At 41.4% G+C, this 23,077-nt stretch overlaps 2 protein-coding genes and 1 pseudogene across 3 annotated transcripts in view; all 3 read right to left on the reverse strand.

Annotated features, from left to right (window-relative positions):
- Positions 1–1,743: 1,743 nt before the first annotated feature.
- Positions 1,744–3,083, reverse strand: LOC146611192 (18S ribosomal RNA; annotated as a pseudogene).
- A 6,049-nt stretch (positions 3,084–9,132) lies between these two features.
- On the reverse strand, positions 9,133–14,720 carry LOC146611193 (E3 SUMO-protein ligase ZBED1-like). Its single transcript, XM_085345587.1, has 3 exons — positions 14,703–14,720; positions 9,972–10,573; positions 9,133–9,808 (listed from the first exon to the last, which is right to left on the reverse strand). The coding sequence occupies exons 1-3, from the start codon at positions 14,718–14,720 to the stop codon at positions 9,133–9,135; spliced, it is 1,296 nt and encodes a 431-aa protein (XP_085201713.1).
- Positions 14,721–18,268: 3,548 nt separating this feature from the next.
- vps13d (vacuolar protein sorting 13 homolog D) overlaps positions 18,269–23,077 on the reverse strand; it is a 76,797-nt gene continuing 71,988 nt past the window's right edge. For both annotated transcript variants that reach the window (XM_085345290.1, XM_085345289.1), the window contains exons 68-70: positions 21,507–21,638; positions 21,184–21,424; positions 18,269–19,206 (exon numbers count right to left, since the gene is read on the reverse strand). In XM_085345290.1, coding sequence (XP_085201416.1) covers positions 19,075–19,206; positions 21,184–21,424; positions 21,507–21,638 — 505 coding nt within the window. In that variant the 3' untranslated portion in view covers positions 18,269–19,074. The remainder of the gene's footprint in view (positions 19,207–21,183; positions 21,425–21,506; positions 21,639–23,077) is intronic.

Here is a 23,077-nt window from a genome sequence, read left to right on the forward strand (position 1 = left end):
TCATAACCGTAGCACATTGGAGCAGTGTGCTCACGTGATAGAGCGGCTGTGTGTATTTATAGCCTCTACCAAACCTGCATTTCATCCATAGCTGGACTGGCCATCGGGCATACCGGGCATTCGCCCGGTGGGCCGATGGTGAATTTTCGTTTTTATGGGCCGATGATTTTTTTTTTTTTATAACAGTATAAACAATGAAAGGTGATGGATTGGCCAGATGCTGGCAGATGTGTAAAAATAACTCAGTTGTTTGGTGGTGGCTATGGCAGAGCTGCCACAAGAGGCCAGGTGGATGAGGGAAAGGGGAGGCAGGAGGAGCAGAGACCCGAGGCGGCCGCCGGTCCATGTGTCAGGTGAACTGAACTTCAGGTAAGAAGTTATGACCAGCAATCTATCTGGGTCAGATATAAACCAAGTTTAGGTGTAGTTTATTTTCGTTGTGCTGAGTTTTTACCGTCAGTTACAATAACTCGTACTGCGTACTAGCTAGCATGACGGAGTTTCTACAGCTGGGTGGGTGCTATGTTACTGATAGTGAACTTTATTTTATTCATAAGGTTAGTTAGTAGAGTTGCCAACGGTCCCGTAAAAAACGGAATTGTCCCGTATTCATAGAAAATGTTACGCGTTTTGCATTGAGGTGAAAAGGAACACAGTTTGTCCCATACTTCAGCTAGAATGGAAAAAGACACAAAGCTGGAGTTTTTCTCTGTCTTTACGCTGTCAGCTGTTTCTTCTTCTCTCATTCAGTCATGAAACTGATCAATGATCAGCTGATCGGCTTTTCTCTCTTGCTTGTTTATCGCCCACTTTGCGCCAGAAAGAGGAAACCAGCGGTTGTCGTGCTAAACAACAAACAGCAGCACGTTTAAGCTTGATCAGCTGATGTTTGCTGGAGCCACAGCTGTAAAAGCTGCTGGTCATTATGTCGGTTTGGTTATCTGGGGAGAGGAAAACATGAAGATGAAACCAGGAGATGTCCTTACTGAATCATCAGAGCTGAACAGGTGATGGAGAAACAGGTTTACTTTTTAGGTGATATGAATGAGTTGAAGGGAAGTTATGAACTGTTTTTGAGAGACAAATAACACCAGGATCCTTTTATAAATAGCTGACAGCTGGTAACTGTGCAGGGGCGGGTCTAGCAAAGCTTTGCCAGAGGGCCAGGAAGGGCATTAACAGGGAGAGGGGGGCACAAAGAAATACTTTTCTTTCTTATTCTCATTTAAAATGTCTCGCTTTTATTAAATAATTATCTGAATCTTACAACCAAAGTTTTTATCTGATGTACAACGTATAGAAATCATACATATACCAACAAGACAGTGTACATCACTGTACATTAGTTGTACATTAGTTCTCGCAGCTAGCTGCGTTCTTCATCGACGCACGAGCCGAGTGATCCACCACTAAGAGTCGTATTGTTTTTTTTGTTTCACTGTGGGTTGCCACATTCGTGGCAGGGACAGGGACCCCGGCGCCCGCCTCCAACGAGCCACAGTCCCGACTCTCCTCGGTCGGCCCTCAAAGGAAGCGGTCAGGGCTGCGGGCTCGCTTTGGCGTAGAGGCGGGGCGGGGCCGTCGGGTCGTCCGGCCAGTGACCAGGCCCAGATTAAGGCTCGAGCTCCGGTGGGGGACGCGCAAGCTGACAAACTCGGGAGATCCGCGACGGTGGCGGGAGACCCTCGGCGGCAAAAGGGAGACAACCGGGTGGACTGCAGGTGGGCCGCTCGGTATAGCCAGTAATGATCCTTCCGCAGGTTCACCTACGGAAACCTTGTTACAACTTTTACTTCCTCTCGATAGTCAAGTTTGATCGTCTTCTCGGCGTACCGCCGGGGTCGGTCACGGCCGATCCGAAGAACTCACTAAACCATCCAATCGGTTGTAGCGACGGGTTGTGTGTACAAAGGGCAGGGACTTAATCAACGCGAGCTTATGACCCGTGCTTACTGGAAATTCCTCGTTCATGGGAAATAATTGCAATCCCCAATCCCTATCACGAGCGGGGTTCAACGGGTTACCCACGCCTCTCGGCGAAGGGTAGACACACGCTGATCCACTCAGTGTGGCGCACGTGCAGCCCCGGACATCTAAGGGCATCACAGACCTGTTATTGCTTAATCTCGTGTGGCTGAACGCCACTTGTCCCTCTAAGAAGTTGGACTCAGACCGCACGGGGTCGAGTAACTAGTTAGCATGTCGGAGTCTCGTTCGTTATCGGAATTAACCAGACAACTCGCTCCACCAACTAAGAACGGCCATGCACCACCACCCACAGAATCGAGGAAGAGCTATCAATCTGTCAATCCTTTCCGTGTCCGGGGCGGGTGAGGTTTCCCGTGTTGAGTCAAATTAAGCCGCAGGCTCCACTCCTGGTGGTGCCCTTCCGTCAATTCCTTTAAGTTTCAGCTTTGCAACCATACTCCTCCCGGAACCCAAAGACTTTGGTTTCCCGGACGCTGCCCGGCGGGTCATGGGAATAACGCCGCCGGATCGCTAGTTGGCATCGTTTATGGTTGGAACTACGACGGTATCTGATCGTCTTCGAACCTCCGACTTTCGTTCTTGATTAATACCTAAATATTTAATATTTCCAGATTGTAGTGGGGCAGAAGAAGAATTATGGAAGGAGCAGTTAATTGGAAGAATTGTAGATTTTGACCAGTTAATTGAATAATCTGAAACTCTTGAAAACCAGTTTATTAGAGTAATTACCTCCGAAAGGTCTGTTTGTGAGTTTTGGAGAAAAAGCAACACATCATCCGCATAGAGACTGATTTTATGTTCTATGTTCTTACATTTTATGCCCTTAATTGTTGTAGCCTGTCTCAATGCTGCTGCCAGTGGTTTGATAAAAATTGAAAAAAGTGAGGGGGAGAGTGGGCATCCCAGTCTGGTGCCCCTCAGGAGACAGAAGCTGAAGGATGTCTGGTCATTTGTTCTGAAACAAGCTGTTGGGGAATTATATAATATTCTTAGCCAGTTTATGAAAGAGTTTCCAAAACCAAATTTGTGTAAAGTTGCAAATAAAAATTTCCAGTTAACTCTGTCAAACGCTTTTTCTGCATCTAGAGATAATATTGTGGTTTCAGTGTTTTTACTGTATGAGTAGTCTATTAAATTAAGTAATCTACGTGCGTTTGTTGATGAGTGCCTACCTTTTATGAAACCAGTTTGGTCAGGATGAATAAAAAGGGGGTTATGTTTATCAGGGCTTCCTGGAGTTCACCTGGCGTCAGTGGCGAATCCAGTGCCATTGCTTGACTGTCTAGTAATTTTGGAAGAGTTACGTTGTCAAGAAACTGATTAATTTCATTTTTAGACGGGTTTATTTGTGGTGAATATTAGAGATGGACCGATCCGATATTACGTATCGGTATCGGTCCGATACTGACCTAAATTACTGGATCGGATATCGGAGAAAAATAAAAAATGTAATCCGATCCATTAAATATCACGAAAGCACCTCGCAAAACTTGCAACACGCCGTAACTCGCCTCAGAACGTTAGCACGTCGGAGCAGTATGCATCACGTGATAGAGCGGCTGCCGCATGCGGGACCTGTCGTGGTCTGGATAGCATGTGGAGCTTCGCTAGCAACCCGGCATTTCATCTCCGACAAAGTTATCCCCGAGAGAAGTAAAGCAAGTGTGTAAGTCCATCTCTGAATGTTTGTAAAGCATTCCTGCGTTAAGCTTAACAAACGATATATGGAGCGACTGCCTCTTCCTGCTGCTACTTCAATCATGAAACTGCTCAATGATCAGCTGATCGGCTTTTCTGTCACGAGTCCGTCTCTCTTGTTTGTTTTTGGCCCACTTTGCACCAGAAAGAGGAAACCAGCGGCTAAACAACAGCAGCACGTTTAAGCTTGATCAGCTGTTGTTAGAATGTATTTAATATTAGTTTCTACACCAGGATCTTTTTCTAGTAGCTGACGCTGGTAACTGTGCAGAGGCGGATCTAGCAAAGTTTAGCCAGGGGGGCCGATAGGGCATTAACAGGGAAAAGGGGGCACAAAGACATACTTTTCTTTCTTATTCTCATTTAAAATGTCTAGCTTTTAATAAATAATTATCTGACACCCAAAGTTTTAATTTGATGCAAAATGAATAGAAGTCCATTACTGTATATAGTAACTATTAAGTCTAATATATATACCCTAGTAAGCTATAGTACTTTTTCCTTTGGGAAGGTACCATCTGTGCAGTCTGCAATTTTGTTGAGGAAAGATGTTGAATCTATTTAATATTTTAATATATTGAAAAATAATTGATTTCTGTGCATTTTTTTTCACACTGCATCAAATTAAGGTTGATTACGTCGATTGAGCATCATGAGGTGGAGCGTGAGGGGTGGTTCCCTATTTTTTATTTATTTATTTTTGTTGTTGCTGGGAGTTTGAACCCTATTAGTTAGGTTGCTTAATATTTACGCTAAGTACTCTTTAAAATACCAGAATAGGGAGGATGGTGTAGGTTTAAGTTTATTAGATTGATCAGTATTGCTGAACTATGAAATATATTTTTTTGCATACAGGTATAACAGAATAGCTTTAGTGTAGTTGTTGTTTTAAACTTGAGTATGAACTTATACAAAATGCAGCAAGATATTTAAAAAAAACAGTTTTGTTGAAACACACTATATCGGATTCATATCGGTATCGGCAGATATCCAAATTTATGATATCGGTATCGGTATCGGACATAAAAAAGTGGTATCGTGCCATCTCTAGTGAATATAGAGTTTCATAGAAATCCCTAAAAATGTTGTTTATTCTTCCAGGGTCATATATTGTGTTTCCAGATAAATCTTTAACAGCACATATAGTTGTTTTTTCTTTATTTATTTTTAACTGGTTAGCTAGAAATTGACCTGATTTGTTACTGTGTTCAAAATTCTGCAAGCGAAGTCTTTGTACTAGGAATTGTGTTTTTTTTATTAATAATTTCATTTAATTCTAGTTTTGTTTTGCATATTTTGTTCATTATTTCTTTAACTTGGTCGCACACGTAGGCTTCTTCTAAGGATTTGATGGTTTTTTTGGGGTTCCTGAATGTTTTTGTTTTCTTCTTTCTTTTTGTGTGATGAGAAAGAAATTATTTTACCTCTCATCACATCTTTCCCTGTTCCCATAGAACAGAAGCTGATGTTCCAGGAGTGTCATTAAAGTCTAAATATGCAGTCCACTCTTTTTAAAAATATTTAATAAAGTCTTCATCTTTGAGCAGCGATGTAGCGTTTTTCTTATGTATTAGTGTTAAAGATGCAGGAGCATGATCGCTGACAGCTATAGGGTGAATCTCAGTGTCTGAAATATCATTCAGCAGTGAGAGTAGGAGTGATGAACATGTGAGAAGAAAGAATATTCCTTACTGTTGGGGTGAAGGGAGCACCATGCATTGCAAAGGCCATAGTCGCTCATATACTGTTTGATTATATTTGTGGACTGCCAATTGCGCTGAGTTCCTGTGTTGAGTTGAGCCTATCCATTTCTTCATTTAATCCAAGGTTGAGGTCGCCTCCAAGAATAAGTGTGCAATCAAGGTGTTCAGAGAGTGCACTAAAAAATTCGTGGAAGAATGAGGGTTCATCAACATTTGGACCATATATACTTACAATACATAGCTTTTTGTTAAATACTGATAATTTAATAATAAGGAATCTACCCTCTGGATCTATAACTGTATCGAGTACTGTAAAATTAACATTTTTATGTATTAAAATTGCCCCTTTGTTTAGAATTATAACAGGCTGCAAACACATTAAGAAACTCAGTTGTTTTAAGTTTGTTTAAACCTGTGACAGGCCGGTCTCTTGTAATAAAACAACATCTGCCTGTAGTTTTTTAAGCTGGTTAAATATCTTTAACCTTTTTTTCTCTGGTGCCAGCTCCATTTACATTCCATGTGACAAACCTTAGTATGCCCATAATTGTGTGTGTATGTCTAATGATGTACGCTGGGTGTTTCGTTTAAATGGGGGAAGAGAATGTGGAAACATCACTTGTTTGTAAATAGAAAGAGAAAAAAAATGGGTGGTGAGAGGCTCCATAAGTCTGATTATGTGTGTGTATATTCACTAATATGAACAAGCGTGGCTTGCGTGTGTGTCCTATAAGTCTGTGTGTGCTGTGAGGCTGTTGTAAATGTGCTACCGTTGAGTGGATGTGTTTGCGTGATCGTGGTGTGTAAATATGCAGAAATATTGTTTGTAGGTGAGTAGGGAAGTAGGTGATCACAGCAGTGAAAGAAAAGAGAAAGAAAAAAAACCCCGAGAACGGTGAGTAACAACAACAAAAAAGAAAAGAAACGGAAACATTCCAATTACAGCAATGACGGAGGGTGACGGTGTTATATCAGCTATGACATCATACTGATATTACTGTCACGGTTCTGGGTCCGTTGGACCCAGTATTTTGAGTTTATTATGTTTTGGTTCACTTTTGCATCATGGATTATTCTTTGTTTCTCTGGTACTTTGTGTTTCAGTTATCTTGGTGTTTTGGATTGTTTCTCATTCTCTTGTTGTGATGTTTATTATTATTATTATTATTATTATTATTATTATTATTATTATTAGAGTTTCATGTTTCTATTATCCATGTTTTAGGAATGGTGGTTTCATGTATAGTTCAGTTCCATGTTTCATTTTCTGTCTCTGTGTTGAGTCCATGTCTCTGAGTTGTGATTCATGTTTCCTGTTTTATTGTGAAAGTCTTTGTCTTATGTTAGTGTGTGCAGCTTTGTTCCCCATGTCTCGTTAGCCCTGATCTCTCCCAGCTGTGTCCCCCTCCTGTGGCCCATTTCCTCATTACTACCCTGTGTATTTAAGCCCTGTGTTTTCCCATGCCCAGTGTCCCGTCGTACCCTCAGATTATGCCTGTGTGTCCTTGGTCTCAGTGGTCCATCCTCACTTCATGTTTGTTTTCCTGCCAGCAATAAAGCTGAGGTTTTTGAGTTACAATTCTGTGTTCGAGTCCTGCATTTGGATCCTCATCTCTGCCTGCCCGCACACAGAGCCCTGACAATTACAAGGTTAGACTCATGTTAAAGGAGAGAGTGTGAATGAATAAGAAAAGAGTGTAGTGGGTTTTTATCTGGAGTGCAGTCAATATAACCACGGAGTGGTGCCGGGGTTGCGGTAGAGCTGTCCGTCCACATAGAGCCGGTCCACGGTGATGACAGCGCGGGAGCCTCTCTGGATGAAGCTACGTCGAACTGGGAACAGGACCTTGCGTCGTTCCAGGATCTCTTTGGGGAACTGGTCGTTCACGCTGAAGTCCATTACTTTCAGCTCCCTGCCGCGACTCTTCACCTGTTCCTTCTTTTTGAATTGGCCGAATTTGGCCACAATTGGACGTGGTCTCCCAGTCGGCGACCTTACAGCCCCCAAGCGATGCACTGTTTCGAAGGCGATGTTCCTCCGGCAGCTTCAGGTGGGTTTTAATGAAGCGTTTCACCATTGCTTCCGCGTCCTCTCCGGCAGATTCTGGAATACCAGAAAACACAAGATTGTCTCGCAGCTACGGGCTTGTAGATCGATAACGGACTCTTTTATTTTCTATGTTTAACTGGGTCACGTTATCGGTGAGAGATTTGACCAACTCCCATAGCGTGGCATTTTCAGTGGCAAGCGTTTCCACCTGCTGCTGGCTGAATTCCAGGGATTCTCTCCGAGATTTAAATTCCCAGTGTAAAATCTCCACCAGGGACAGCCTCACATCAAAACTGGACAATCGCTTGTCGATTGACACCAGGATGTCTGCAATGTCTTTGCCGACAGGTGATGTTGTGCCGGAGGAGCGTGCCGGGCGACATCTCCTCGATGACGGTGTCTCAATTTTGGCCGGGGAAGATGCACTCTGAGCCTTCTTCATTACTAAATCTTGGAAGCACCGGTCGATGTAATCTTGGAGAGCGTCTAAACTCTCCCAGCTGTCCTCCAGGGTGTTAGAGATGACAGGAGAGATGTTGTTAGTTATATGACAATTGATTAGTTTATTTGGTAATACTGAAGCTTAAAGAAACTTTGTTAAATTCTACGCTACAATTCCCTTTTTTCCACCAAATCTCCGGCGTCTGATGTCACCTACAACATGGGTCGCTTACCTTTTCCCATCACTTCCGTCACGTCCATCAGTCCCTCTGGAGTCATCCCTGTTAGGTGCATAGAGGCACTTAACCTGCTTGAAAACCTGTCATTTATCCTAGATAAAATATTACTGAGATATAGAGCACATCTATAATAACAACTAATAAGCCAAACCCTGTAGACAACAGCTAAAGCTACAGGATTGAGAAGCTGAATTAAATATGTGGACACCGCTAAGTTGATGAGCATGTTACACATTTTCTTTTATTTTTTATTTATTTGTTTTTAGAGCAGAGGCTGCATGCTATTAAAAGCCAACACATGCAGCTGTCTGTGAGCTCAGTTTTTACCTCACACTTCTGCTCTGTTTCAGTAGCAGCATTTTTCTTTTTGTGTCCTGACTCATGTATGTTTTCTGTTTTGGTTGATTATTTTATTTTGTTGGTTTGGAAGCGAATTTGTGACCATACTTGTGGATCACAGTGACACATAGTGATTAGGCATATGATTTACAAATGCCCAGTTTTAGAACTGTGAGCAATTCAAAGTTTAAAAAAAAAAAAAAAATATATATATATATATATATATATATATATATATATATATATATATATATTAGTGCTGTCAATAGATAGAAAAAAAAAAAACAACTAACTAATCTCACAATTTTCTGTTATTAATTGCGATTAATCTCAATTACTTTATTAATAGCCTGGCTCCAATTACATTTTTTTATTCTTTATATTTTAAGATTGTAACAGACATTTATGCAACACAATGAAGTAAATGCAGAATAAACACAAAGAATGTATGCTGAAATTCAAAGAGAATTTTAATGGTTTTCATCAATCTTTAACACAGTGAAAACTTACAAAAAACCTTTAAGGCCATCAACAGTGACTGAACCCAGGCCTACAGGTTAAAGTGAATATCATAACAATAAAGGGTGCACAAAACTCAGTATTTAAAACACAAAAAGACACGGCTGAAAACCCAGAATGTTGAACATTTTTCACTTCAAAGGAGCAATCTGGATTAGTCCTTCTTTGCACTCAGCCAGTTACTGAGGCAGACTATTCTGTTTACATTGTCTGATGACAAAGAAGCACGCTTCTTTTGAATGATGTGACCTGAGAGTGAGAATAATCTCTCACAAGGCACTGTGGTTGCAGGGGTTGACAGGTACTTGCGTGCAATAGGTGCCAGCCTGGCATGTGCTCCTTCTCTCTTTAACCACCACTGTAGTGGACACTCTCCTATGTCAATTTTGGGCTCTGCTTTGTACAGATTCAGACAGCAGTCTATAGCATCTTCCTCTTCCTCTGTATCTGAATCAGGAGAACCCAGCAAGCAGATGGACATCTTGCTCTTCTTTGGTGAGGGTTCCTCTGTTGTCTGAGCAGATGGTTGGTGTGCATCCGTCTCTGACATCAGAAGGTCATGTACTGATGCCCACACCTCTCTTCTTTCATCTTTGGAAAGGCATTTAAGGTCTTTAAACCTGGGATCAAGGGCAGTAGCGATCTTCAGCCATGTGAGATTGCTGCTGTCCCTCCGCTGAGCTAGGTCTGTGGTAAAAATCTTCTTAAACCTCAAAACGTAGACTGGGTCATCATCTGAGGGCTCCATAATCCTGAACAAATGACACAAGGCTGGCAACACCATGGAACAAGAGACATACCGCTCTCCTCCCAGCAGTTCGGTAACATATCTGCAATAGAAAGATCAAGTCTGTATTTTTCTATTAATCACACAGAGACAAACATAAATACCACATATGAAAATACACAGAGAGGTGGAGGTGGAGAACATACTTGAAAACAAAGCTAGAATGCAAAGATAGACACACAATCATGAGAAACAAAATGATTTACCTGCAAGGTTCCAGTAGTTCCTCCAGCTTTTGCAGTCTGTCAAGCTCCTGGTCAGTCAACATAGTCACCTTGCTGTTTTGTTGAGTCAGGATGGTGGTCAGCCCAAATTTGTTTCTCTGGATCCGCTTGATCATCTCTAGGGTGGAGTTCCATCTTGTTGGAACGTCCTGAACAAGCGGTTCTGTTTGATGTCCATGTGCAGCTTGCTGTGCCTTTAATTCCTGAGCGTTTGCTGGACTATGCTTAAAATGTCCAACAATCTTGCGACATTTGGCCAGAGCCCTTTCAAATGCGCTGTCATTAAGAGAAACTGTGACCGTTCTTTGCAGAATGTGGGCCATGCAGGGCATGTGTTCAAATGGAAGTAGTCTGGCGGCTGCAACCATGTTACGAGCACTGTAGGTGCCAAGCGTGGTTACCTTGTCCTTGATTTTCCATTCGTTTGCAACATTCAGAAAATGGTCAGCACACGCCTCAGCATAGTGTCTCTCTTCAGTTTTACTCACTGTTAGTGCAAACGATTGCATAGTCCAGTCGTTATCAATAAAATGCGCCATGACCCCCAAGTAATTATCGTTGTTCACCGAAGTCCAGTGACAGCACTAATATATATATATAAAAACTCTAACTTCAAAGTTTGAAATATGTAAGATGTGTGAGAGGGTGAATTCTTTGAAAAACTAGAAATTATCTAAAAATGCATTAAGTGAAAATGTAATGTTGCATCTATAGAGAAGAAAGAAGAAGCATTCAGTTGTTTAAAAATAGGCATTACAGACAGATACAGTTTTAGCATTGCCTGACTATGATAAGCCTTTCTACTTACGTGTAGATAGAGGAGCAGGTTATATGAAAGCTGTGATAACACAGGCATTTGGAGAAAAATAACGCCTGTTAACATTCCTGGTGAAACTTAGACTTGTGTAAATTAGACTCTGTTGCGTCAGGCCTGCCTGCATGTGCAAGTCTGTGTAGCCGCAGCAGAGGCAGTAAAAGAGTCAGCTGCACGTATGCAGTCATACGTGCATATGAATTGCACACAGGCCAAAATATAAATATATACACTGACAGCCAGTTTGTTTTTCAGCAGTGCACCACTTTGCAAAAATTTTGCATAATAGAGATATGGTCACCTCTACGGGTAACCCAGTGAAACACGGCAGCTTATTAAAAATCTTATTGGAAGTGATCACCTTGCCAAAACAATTGGCACTTTGCAAATGTGCAGCACATCAAAAAGACAATTTTATTGTCACAAAAGGAAATAATTTTGCAGATCAAGCAGCAAAACAGGCTGCACAACAATCGGCAGAGCTACTAGTATCCGACTACTGCCCAGAAATACCACTTGACATACTAAAAACCGAACAAAAAGCTGCAACAATCACTGAACAAAACAAGTGGCTGAAATGTGGAGCACAACTGAAAGATGACTTAATGGTCTGTGATGGAAAACCAATATTACCAGAGTCGTTACACAGGACAGCGGCTGTAGTGACACATGAAGTAACACATGTGTCAACAGGAGGGAAATATAGTATAGATAAACAATACACACTTTTACACTATAAATTTTTACACTATAAATTTTGAAACTTCAGCGAAAAAATTTGTAAGAACATGCCTATTCTGTCAAAAACACAACTCACAAGGAAACTTAAGACCTAAGAGAGGCCAGTTCTCCACACAATCCACATGGATTTTATCAAATTGAAAGAATGTCAAGGATCAAAATATGCCTTAGTGATCACAGATGTGTTTTCAAACTGACCAGAGATACAGTGGGGCAAAAAAGTATTTAGTCAGCCACCGATTGTGCAAGTTCCCCCACTTAAAATGATGACAGAGGTCAGTAATTTGCACCAGAGGTACACTTCAACTGTGAGAGACAGAATGTGAAAAAAAAATCCATGAATCCACATGGTAGGATTTGTAAAGAATTTATTCGTAAATCAGGGTGGAAAATAAGTATTTGGTCAATAACAAAAATACAACTCAATACTTTGTAACATAACCTTTGTTGGCAATAACAGAGGTCAAACGTTTACTATAAGTCTTTACCAGGTTTGCACACACAGTAGCTGGTATTTTGGCCCATTCCTCCATGCAGATCTTCTCGAGAGCAGTGATGTTTTGGGGCTGTCGCCAAGCAACACGGACTTTCAACTCCCGCCACAGATTTTCTATGGGGTTGAGGTCTGGAGACTGGCTAGGCCACTCCAGGACTTTCAAATGCTTCTTGCTTCTACACTCCTTTGTTGCCCGGGCGGTGTGTTTTGGATCATTGTCATGTTGGAAGACCCAGCCTCGTTTCATCTTCAAAGTTCTCACTGATGGAAGGAGGTTTTGGCTCAAAATCTCACGATACATGGCCCCATTCATTCTGTCCTTAACACGGATCAGTCGTCCTGTCCCCTTGGCAGAAAAACAGCCCCATAGCATGATGTTTCCACCCCCATGCTTCACAGTAGGTATGGTGTTCTTGGGATGCAACTCAGTATTCTTCTTCCTCCAAACACGACGAGTTGAGTTTATACCAAAAAGTTCTACTTTGGTTTCATCTGACCACATGACATTCTCCCAATCCTCTGCTGTATCATCCATGTGCTCTCTGGCAAACTTGAGACGGGCCTGGACATGCACTGGCTTCAGCAGCGGAACACGTCTGGCACTGCGGGATTTGATTCCCTGCCGTTGTAGTGTGTTACTGATGGTGACCTTTGTTACTTTGGTCCCAGCTCTCTGCAGGTCATTCACCAGGTCCCCCCGTGTGGTTCTGGGATCTTTGCTCACCGTTCTCATGATCATTTTGACCCCACGGGATGAGATCTTGCGTGGAGCCCCAGATCGAGGGAGATTATCAGTGGTCTTGTATGTCTTCCATTTTCTGATGATTGCTCCCACAGTTGATTTTTTCACACCAAGCTGCTTGCCTATTGTAGATTCACTCTTCCCAGTCTGGTGCAGGTCTACAATACTTTTCCTGGTGTCCTTCGAAAGCTCTTTGGTCTTGGCCATGGCGGAGTTTGGAGTCTGACTGTTTGAGGCTGTGGACAGGTGTCTTTTATACAGATGATGAGTTCAAACAGGTGCCATTCATACAGGTAACGAGTGGTGGACAGAAAAGCTTCTTACAGAAGACGTTACAGGTCTGTGAGAGCCAGAGATTTTCCTTGTTTGAGGTGACCAAATACTTATTTTCCACCCTGATTTACGAATAAATTCTTTACAAATCCTACCATGTGGATTCATGGATTTTTTTTTCACATTCTGTCTCTCACAGTTGAAGTGTACCTCTGGTGCAAATTACTGACCTCTGTCATCATTTTAAGTGGGGGAACTTGCACAATCGGTGGCTGACTAAATACTTTTTTGCCCCACTGTATATCCAGTAAAAAGCAGAGGCAATCTCCATTGCAAAATGTTTATGTAATCATTTTATTCCAACATATGGTATCCCTTCTCTGATAAGATCAGACAATGGGACACATTTTGTCAATGATGTGATCAGTAAGGTCTCTGAAGCACTAGGATTCAGCATAAGAAATCAATGTGCTTATCATCTATGGAGTGCAGGGTTAGTAGAGAGAACTAACGGCACCATAAAACAGAGACCCAGAAAATGCCTGAAATAGATAAAAATGCAAAGAGTTTAGTTTATTTAAAAGGCAGTGTGTGTGAGAGGATTATGAAATTATTGTGTGAATGATGCTACATTTTAGATTAAAAGTTAGTAGAATTACAGAGGGTTTGTAGATTGTAAATACAAAATGAGTTTGATTAGCCTGTAGAAACACAAAAGAGAGTAACAGGAAGTGTGTGTGTGACAGGACCTTTGCATGCCCATAAAAGGAGTGAGCACCCAGAGAGAAAAACAGAAGAGACAGACTCTAGCCAGATGAAGCAAATGGAGGCTTTAAGAAAAGAAATGAAAATGATATTAATGTTATGGTTTAGTGTGTCAATATAGGTCACAAATAAATAAAGGTGGACTTTTCTCAACCTAGAATTTTGAGCATAGCAGCAAAACCATAGATTAACATAATTGGGAGAAAACAGGCCAAAGTTTGGCTTAAATTTTTACAGCTTGACCTCCCACTTGTCCCGATCCTGAGAAGAAGCTCAAAGGACAGTCAATCTCCTGATGAAGACCAACAGAACATCGTGGACTTGAAGAATTAACAGCAGGCTGGTAAGAACAGTGTGACATAACTGTTTAAAGGCACTGAATGTGATATTTTGCCTGGCTGGGACTTAATCTAAAAGGAAAATACTGAAAAGAAACAGAGAAGAAACAGATTATGTTTGCTGGAGATTTAAGACAACGAAGGATACTTTGAGAAGGGTACAGGGGCCAGTGAACGTGAAGCCCAGAGGAGTATAATTGGGTTGAAATTGAAGCCTGAACTCATGATGGTGTTTAGAGATGTCCACCAGATCACAACAAAGAGGTAAACAAAAATAGAAAACACACATATATACAGTAAATTGTTACATGTGAAATTATTTTTGGAAAGAATCAGAAGTAAGATAGTTTGAATCAGACCTCAGTGAAAAGATGCATGATTTGATGCAAGTGAACCAATAGATAAATCTGTTAGAGAGGCAACTTTAGTAGAAAATAGAGATATTGTTTTGAACTGCTGTGCGACGCTTCTCAAGTCTCTTGCAGATTAAAACCAGGCGATTGGGTCCTTATACGAGTACTCCAGAGAAAGAATTGGAACTCACCTCAGTGGGAAGGTCCATACCAAGTACTCCTAACGACACCAACAGCTTGCAAAATCGCTGAGAGGCCCTCTTGGGTCCACCAGAGCCATTGCAAAAAAGTGGAAGTGAGTGACAGCACAACCTAAAGACACCACCACCCCGACTCTTTGGTGATCTACAGGTGAAGGGAGGGCTGATTGGGTATATCCCGCCTTCTACTTCTCGCCTGTAGTCCACTCACCAGAGTAAATCGGTGTGTCTGGTCATCATGAAGATTATTCTGTTTACCACCTTGGCCCTGCTGCTTACAGCATGGACTCTGATGCACTTAAAGGATCAAGAAGCCAACTTGCATAGAAGGGCATGGACATATGACAACTCACACCTGGCTGAAGTGACACAGGACCACATCCATCCCTGGATGAACAAGGCCTGGTATAGATACATATATAATCGCACAGAAGGCAAAGATTGTTATATATACTCACACATGCCTGCTACAACACAGCATGCTACATTATATGGCAGACCTATGAACATGACTCAAGTGACATGCGCAGCAAGCTTTGCCAGTCTAGGTTATCAATATTCAGGAATTGTCCTAAACCACAGCGACCCCCTGACTATTGGATTATCGTTTTGGGCTGTTTTTAAATGCATCGACCAGCATCAACAAAGAGCAAAATCAGGAAATTGATGCCATAAGAATAACTGTTATGCAACACCGAGTTGCCCTTGACATGATCTTGGCAGAAAAGGGTGGACTGTGTGTTTTGTTTAATACAACTTGTTGTACATATATTCCAGACAATGTGCATTCTGGTAATATGACAAATAATCTACAATTACTTCGAAACGTTCAACAGGCACAGGTAACCGATTGGGCAAATTCACAAAGTAATTGGTGGGATTGGCTTATGAGCGGCTCATGGAGAACATTGATGTTTAAGGTTTTGATGTTTATTGGCCTAATACTTATCATGTTTTATATCTTTACTACATGCATTATCCCCAGTGTAAGAGGAATGGTATCAAGAATGATATCTCAATCTCTTGTTGCATATGTCACTGTGCCAGACGAGGAAGAAGGAGAAGACGATGAGTATGAAACTAATGTGATGAATGATTATGTTTGAATGATACACATTTTATGACGACCAGACCGAAAGCACTCACAATGTAGGGTCTGTGTCTGAAACACGTTGATGTATCTGTTTAAATTCGCTACAACAGGAGGGAATGATGAAAGATTTTTTAGTTTTGTGATTATGTTTAGTTGTAGCTTCATTTAAAGGAAGGAGAGCTTGTGAATTGGAACCACCACAGGAAAAGAGAGTGAAGCCATATGTGTAGAAGAATGCTGTGACATATGATACTACCTCCTGTGTTAACAGACAAGTTAACGGTCTCTGAGTTGTGAGTTTCTTTGCCTTCTAACAATTTTCTCCTCACAAGGGGTGAAAGGTCTTCAAGAAACTTAGAGAATTCCAGCTGCTTTCTTTCAAAGCTCCTCAGACTACCATGACCTGGATGACTGGGAACCCTTTTTTTTCTCATTCATTGTGTGCAGTCCCTCTGGAGTCATCCCTGTTGGAGCTTGTTAGTAGCAAAGGCCTGAAACTACAAAAATGGCTACTGAGGAGCGCTTAAGTGCATTTGATAATCAGCACCTGGCTGGACAGCTAACGTTGGCTGTAGGTCAGGAGGTATAGTCCATCTACTAATTGGAAGGTTGGTGGTTTGATCTGTGGCTGCTCCAGTCTGCACGCTGTCAGATTCATTTCATGAGATGAAAGACAAATATGCCCAAAGTACATTTTCTTAAATTTATTAAGCAGTTAAAAGGTTCAAGTTAAAAACACCATGCCTCTTAGGTTGTTCAGGAGACCCAGAGTTGTTTTCTTGTAGGTATCACAACCCAACACCCACATTGGAAAGATAACATTTGAATGTGTGAGATTAGATAAAACATAAATGTGTTATGAGTTTATTTGAAATATAAAGTAATGAGGTTTATAAGCATTAAACATAAAAAGTATATTCTAACAATGCCCAAGCATCTGTGGAAAAGACACTGATACCCATAGTTGCTCTCTGATCATTGGAATGTGTAGAAAAGTAGAATAGAAAAGTGATATATAAGAACCAGTCCATTTTCCATTTATTTGCCTAAATAAGGCTTTACTTAATTGTTTCACACTACTTCTACATTTGGATTTACTATACCTGTTAAGGACCAGATGATTTTTAAACATTTTTTGCCACTTTGGGAGCATCCATATAGTGTTTGTTGATTTTTCATCGTTTTCATATTCTGAGGAGCTTTGGGCTGCTTTCACTGAGCATATTTATCTATATCGGTTTTGTTTTTTGTTCAAGTAGCTGGTGGATACTGAGGTCTTGCTTTGGATTATTTACTGGTTGACTGGCATCTCCTTCCAGTACCGTGTTGGAGGGCCCAGTCTTTTTTCACTTTGATGGTTGACAGCTGCACATTTTCACTCGTAATAACTGCCACTCCACGTTTCCGGTCCTTTCACTGTTGGAAGTAAGGATCGACTCTATAATATTGAACCACCACTTTCTCAGCATCAGTTACATGCTCCTGCAGCTCTTCTCCAGTAACATTGCCTGTTTTACTTTTTTGCCCAGCAAAAGTCATCACTGAAAAAGTTACAAATAATCACATCCCGTCCTATTAAGAGTTCTTCATTCCCACTGTCACAGAGTGCTCCCCATTGGAAGGTCATCTGATTGTTGCGGTTTCCTCTCTAATATTGTAGGGGTAAAGTGCTGTAAATTGGTGCTATATAAATGAAGCACAAGTTTCACAAAGTTTGAGCTTGACAGTGGAGGAATAGAGCATCAATTAGAGTTTTCAGAAGAAAGAAAATGAATAAACTGCTGTCCAGTGATATAATGTATAAGGTTTAAATGTTAAACTACAAAAATACCTTAAATGTACATTAACTGTTATGAAGCTGACCCCAACTTTAGGTGGAATTTACTTAAAATGAGGTAGTAAAGACTAATATCAGTTTTTTAGGGATTTAATTTAATGTATAGATTATGTATGTAATTTTTAAAAATATCATTATACCTTTATATACAAACGTTATGTAAAAGAAAGAAACCCTCAACTGCATATGACTAAATAGATTAAATGTGGACTATTAAACATTAAGTGAACTTGATTAGAGCAGGCAGAATGCAATAGTTAAAATGAATCAATACCTAAATCATACTAACTCTCAGAATCCTTGAAGCACAGGCAGAGGAGGAAGAGGAGTGACAGCAGCAGTAATCTTTCTTGCCAGCTGTCTAATTTCAGGGTTTTGCAACCCCTCAGCTGTGGCTCCGGTAATAAAAAGAAAAACAAAAAAAATATATAGGGAAAAAACACTGAGATTGTAGACTTGGCCAGCTCTTTCTTCCACATTTTTGGTCTTGGTTTTCCTGAGACAGGACAGTAGTGGCCCCTGTGTATCATTGAAGTAAAGACCACTGGACAAGCAAGAAGTCAACAATGGAAATGTGTGTTTTGAATGAGTCGGAAAATAATGCGTTCCCCACAGTGAGTACTGCAATCTGGTGCTTTATTTGAAGTAGTGTCTATTTAAATCTTACCATTTTAACAGGATCACAGACCGAGTGTGTCATCTCTCTGACAGGCCTGTGATAACGCACGCACACCTGCAAACAGTGGCTTCCTATCGTATGGGGCTGCTCAGAGTAAAAGGTAAAAAGGAAGCCCTCACTTTGCTTTAAAGTTTGGTTAGAAGTCTCATTATGAGGTCATTAAAAAAGGGTAGCTAAATAAAATTAGACACATTAGATTTATGATTGTAAAAAGCAGTGTAGGCGATGACGGACACTCCAGTGTGTATAATTGAAAGGATGAGGGGGCTGCATGTCCCACCCCAATGTCAGTGCAAATCAATGTCCCCATCTCTAATAGACTCTTACACAAAATACATTTGTAAAGGCAGTTTCTTACATAATCCACTTTAGTTGTGACTTTCTATATTTCATCATAATAGAGTATGTACAACAATTTATACTCTTGGTATGCAGCTCTATTTACATTTAAGTCTAGTCACAAATATATAGAACTGTTGTGGAATGTGTACAACTACAGCCATAAAAGTCATAAATGCAAAGGCCAAATGCAGTACAAGGGCTTTCTACATATACACAGTGAAAAGAACACTGCAGTGCAAGTTTTATTTTTTTTCTATCCTGTACATGTCTGTGCTTTCTGAAACATCAGGTCACGTATCTGTACCCAGTACCCTTTACTGCTGTTTGTCAAAACAGATTTAAAAAAACTGTTATCTGCAAAAATCAATTAAATGCCCCACAATCCTGCAGACACCATCTCCAAAAGTCCTGATCAGGATTCAAGCAGTAAGCAGTCCTCATTCTCAGTGGAAGGAAGCATGAGCTGTTGCTCGTAGTACAGACTCTTGGCGTAGTTGATTTCTTGAGATATTTTGATGGCGAGGCTCTCGCTTTTCACATGGACCTACGGAAGGAGCGTCAAAGAATGAAAACACTGAAGTTGGGAAGAGACAGAACAATTTGAATGAAAACTGGTCCTATAAGCCACCAGTCACTGAAATTGGAGAACTAAATTAGACAACTTCTTACAATTTAAAATGACATGGATTTTAAAAATTCAGCTGAAGTGTATCTCATTATCTGATTGAAAAAGAATCCTAGCTCATGAAGGTTCGGGATTAAAGAAAGTTATTTTGGTCTTCTAACCCACAACTTGACCTCTGCAATGTTATCATCACATTATGTAGGTGGGGAGTACTTCTAAGACCTTGAATTTTGTATCTGCAGGCTTCCCCAAACCATTATTATAAAGTGTCAAACTCCAGTCCTGGAGGGCTGGTGTCCCCAAACGTTTACTTTTTTTGCTGCAACACACCTGAATAACATGAGTAGATCAACACTCTATAGACTTGACTGCATGCTGACAGCTCTGAAGCCCATGGGTGTCTGCCCAGAGTCAGCTGCCATAAGAGTATCATCTGTGATTTTGACCAGGGCTGTCTCACTACTGTGAAGTGACCAAAAACCAGAGTGAAAATGCTCAAACAGACGATTGTTAGGAAGGTGAGAGTAGATCTAAACAGCAAGTTTTCAAAAGAAAAGGTAAATTAGCAATTGGACACAAATTATTTAGGTTGGAAGGGTCTGCATCAGGTTTGTTGAGAGTTGGAATTATCACAGCTGTTTTAAGAGGTAAAGGAAAAAAGCAGAGATTAGGGAAGAATGAATAATGTCTGCTATTAAAGGAAAGAGTAAGGATAAGTAGGATTTAGCCTCCTAAGTGGGAAGTGGGTCAAATTCCACCCAGCAGAGTGGATAAAGGAGACACTGGGTTTTTAAAGGAGCAAAAATATCCATAAGACTGGAGTCCATAATTGCAGTGAGACACCAGTTCATCAGGAGTAGATAAATTGTCTCTGCTAGGAAGACTCAATTAAATGGGAGAAAGCAGTTATATCAATGTTCTTGATATTATGATAATCGAAATGGGAAAATTAGCTTTCTTCAGGCGGTGGATGTGCTCTCCCTTAGCATGGGGTGAGGAGTTCAGTCATTTGGGAGGAGTTCACAGTAGAGCTGCTACTCTTACATATCGAAATGAGCCAGTTGATGCGGTTGCCTCCTGGGTTCCAACTGGAGGCCACGGGGTAGACCCAGGACACACTGGATTGGGAATGAAGTGTTTTTTCCCAGATAAGGTGGAGAAGGTGGCTCACTGCTTTTTCAGTAACTTATCTTTCTTGTAGAAATGTGCTCCAAATAAAGAACTTTGTGTTGACAAGATTGTTAATTAATTGTTTACAAATCAATTGTCTGTATGGACAGCAATTCCCCCCCCCCCCCCAAAAAGTGCACATGTAAAACTGTGGTGTTAAGCAATGCGGTTGAAAAATTTGGGTGCACCTAACTTTTGTGCTGGTGCGCAAAAAGTACACTGGTGCGCAAAGTGCTCACCAGTGCAACCGTGGCAAAAAGTTTGTCTAGAGCCCTGTATATGAGTGTTTCTTAGTTTTAAATTGGTCTATTAGTCTCATTTTCCCACTTGCTTAGTCGATTTAGGAAATTAGTCGGCAGGAACATCCCTACTTGTGATGACACATGATCAGAGGGTAAGCACCAGACACTTACATGGCTACTAAGATGAAGTTATATTCTTAGTTACCAAACATACTGCAGAAGATGTTCAAAGGGAAATTAGGAGTCTCTTTTTCTGCAGTAAACCATATTGATGGGTGTAGTTGTTTGAGTATCACACAGGACACAAAATAAAAAACATAGTGGATTGGTTTCTTCTTCTGTGAATGAATCTGTGTCTGGCTTTTATTTGTCCTGCTTGGTCTAATGCAAACTATCTGCTTAAAGAGAAATGAGACAGTATTTTTGTCTAATTTGAATCAATCAAAACCACTGGAACAATCCAAAAATGTCACCGAAAACTCACCATGGGCTTCTGGTGGGAAGGACCGGGAATTGCCACTCCACTGCTAGTATTCTCAGCCTTCTTGGTGAGTTGCACATATACCTTCCCATGATCCTTAGATACCAGACAGTGGTAGAGGTCATCGTATTTGACCTCCAGAATGATGGCCTCACGATCCACGAAGTCACCTGGCTTCAGGAAGTAGACAACTTTCGAGGAGATGAGTACGCAGTACGTGTCGATGGGCTCAACAGCAATGAAGCTGTAGGAAATAAAACATTAAGCTTTGCTGAATCTGCAGGCAATCAACTGTAAGAACACACAATGAACTGAGTTACACTCACAACTCGGAGTGAATGTTGTCTGTGAGGTGGAACAGTTGCTCCTGACCGTCCGCCTGTGTGGCTGAGTATCGAGGCAGCAGACCCTGGGGTCCCTTACAGCAGCGGGGCTTCCTCACACGCTGCACAGTGAGCCTGAACGACATAGCAGCAGAATGTAAACACTTCCAAGAACAAGAACGATTCAGGATATTTCAGTTCTAAGAACATTAGACAAAAATGAAGCTGTGCCTTAGGGTCGGGGAACGGGTCCTGACTGTCAATTGTGCTTATGCGCCGAACGGGCAGGGTGCTTGAGGGTGCTCCACCTGAGGACTCTTTTGTCCTACTGGGAGACTTCAACGCTCATGTAGGCAACGACAGTGACCTGGAGCATCGTGATTGGGCAGAACGGCCTCCTGGATCTAAACCAGAGTGGTGTTTTGTTGTTGGACTTCTGTGCAAATCACAGTTTGTCCATAACAAACACCATGTTTGAACATAAGGGTGTCCATAAGTGCACGCAGCTGCCCTAGGTCGCAGGTTGATGATTGATTTTGTAATCATATCACCAGACCTGCAGCCATATGTTCTGGACACTCAGGTAAGGAGAAGGGCTGAGCTGTCAACTGATCAACACCTGGTGGTGAGTTGGATCAGGTGGCGGGGGAGGATGCTGGACAGACCTGGCACACATAAAACGTACGCCTGCTGCCAGGTCTATGGCAGAACTTCAACAGCATTCTGAGGGAGACTGGAGACGTTGAGGTGTAAATTTGATCCAGGAAGTTATGGCCGCACATTGGAAAGTCTACATGCTGGTAATACTTAGCAGGAATTTCTTCTTGATTCTCAGCAGGGCTGAAGATTGGCTCCCACATACCGATGGACCATTAACAACTGACATATGAAATGATCTTGCGTGCCAGATATAATTGTATCGCTGACCGTAGGTTTGGCCCCCCTGGTCTAAATGGTTCAGAGAAGGCTTGGGAGAAAGTGCTGTGGTCAGATGAAACCAAAAAACAACTTTCTGACATCAACTAACCCATTTAAACCTGAACAAGAACCTCCCTCCCTCAACTAGAACAGTGAAGACCGATCGTGGATGAGTCTTCCACCATGGCAATGACTCAAAACATACCACCAAGGCAACAAAGGAGTAGCTAAAGAAGAAGCACACTGTAAGAGGCCATAAGAAGATCATTTGTAACCTCCACTAAGGCTACGTTCACACTGCAGGCGAAAGCGCATCAAATCCGATTTTTTTGACCCTATGCGACCCATATCCGATCATGCTATGACAGTGTGAACGGCGCAAATCCGATATTTTCAAATCCGATCTGGGTCACTTTCGTATGTGGTACTGAATCCGATACATATCCGATGTTTTAGAAAGCGACTGCTGTTTGAACGGTCAAGTCGCATTAAATCCGCCTTTTACGTCACCGACACAAGACTGAAGCCAATTATCAGCGCCCGAGAAGACATCGCGAACGCTTCCTAGCCATCCAGTGTAGATGTCAGTGAAACTGTTGGGAAGACAACGTAAACATTTTATTTGTACTGTATAATCTGCAGATTCTGACAGAAAT

The sequence above is a fragment of the Diplotaxodon limnothrissa genome, linkage group LG20 (genome assembly GCF_057381915.1).
Source record: "Diplotaxodon limnothrissa isolate DT_005_m linkage group LG20, D_limnothrissa_male_GT1.1, whole genome shotgun sequence".
Taxonomy (NCBI): domain Eukaryota; kingdom Metazoa; phylum Chordata; class Actinopteri; order Cichliformes; family Cichlidae; genus Diplotaxodon; species Diplotaxodon limnothrissa.

Coding starts and splice junctions, on each gene's coding strand:
- LOC146611193 (XM_085345587.1), bottom strand. Junction 9,809..9,971: donor GAACTACTGGAACCTTGCAG/GTAAATCATTTT, acceptor TTTCTATTGCAG/ATATGTTACCGAACTGCTGG.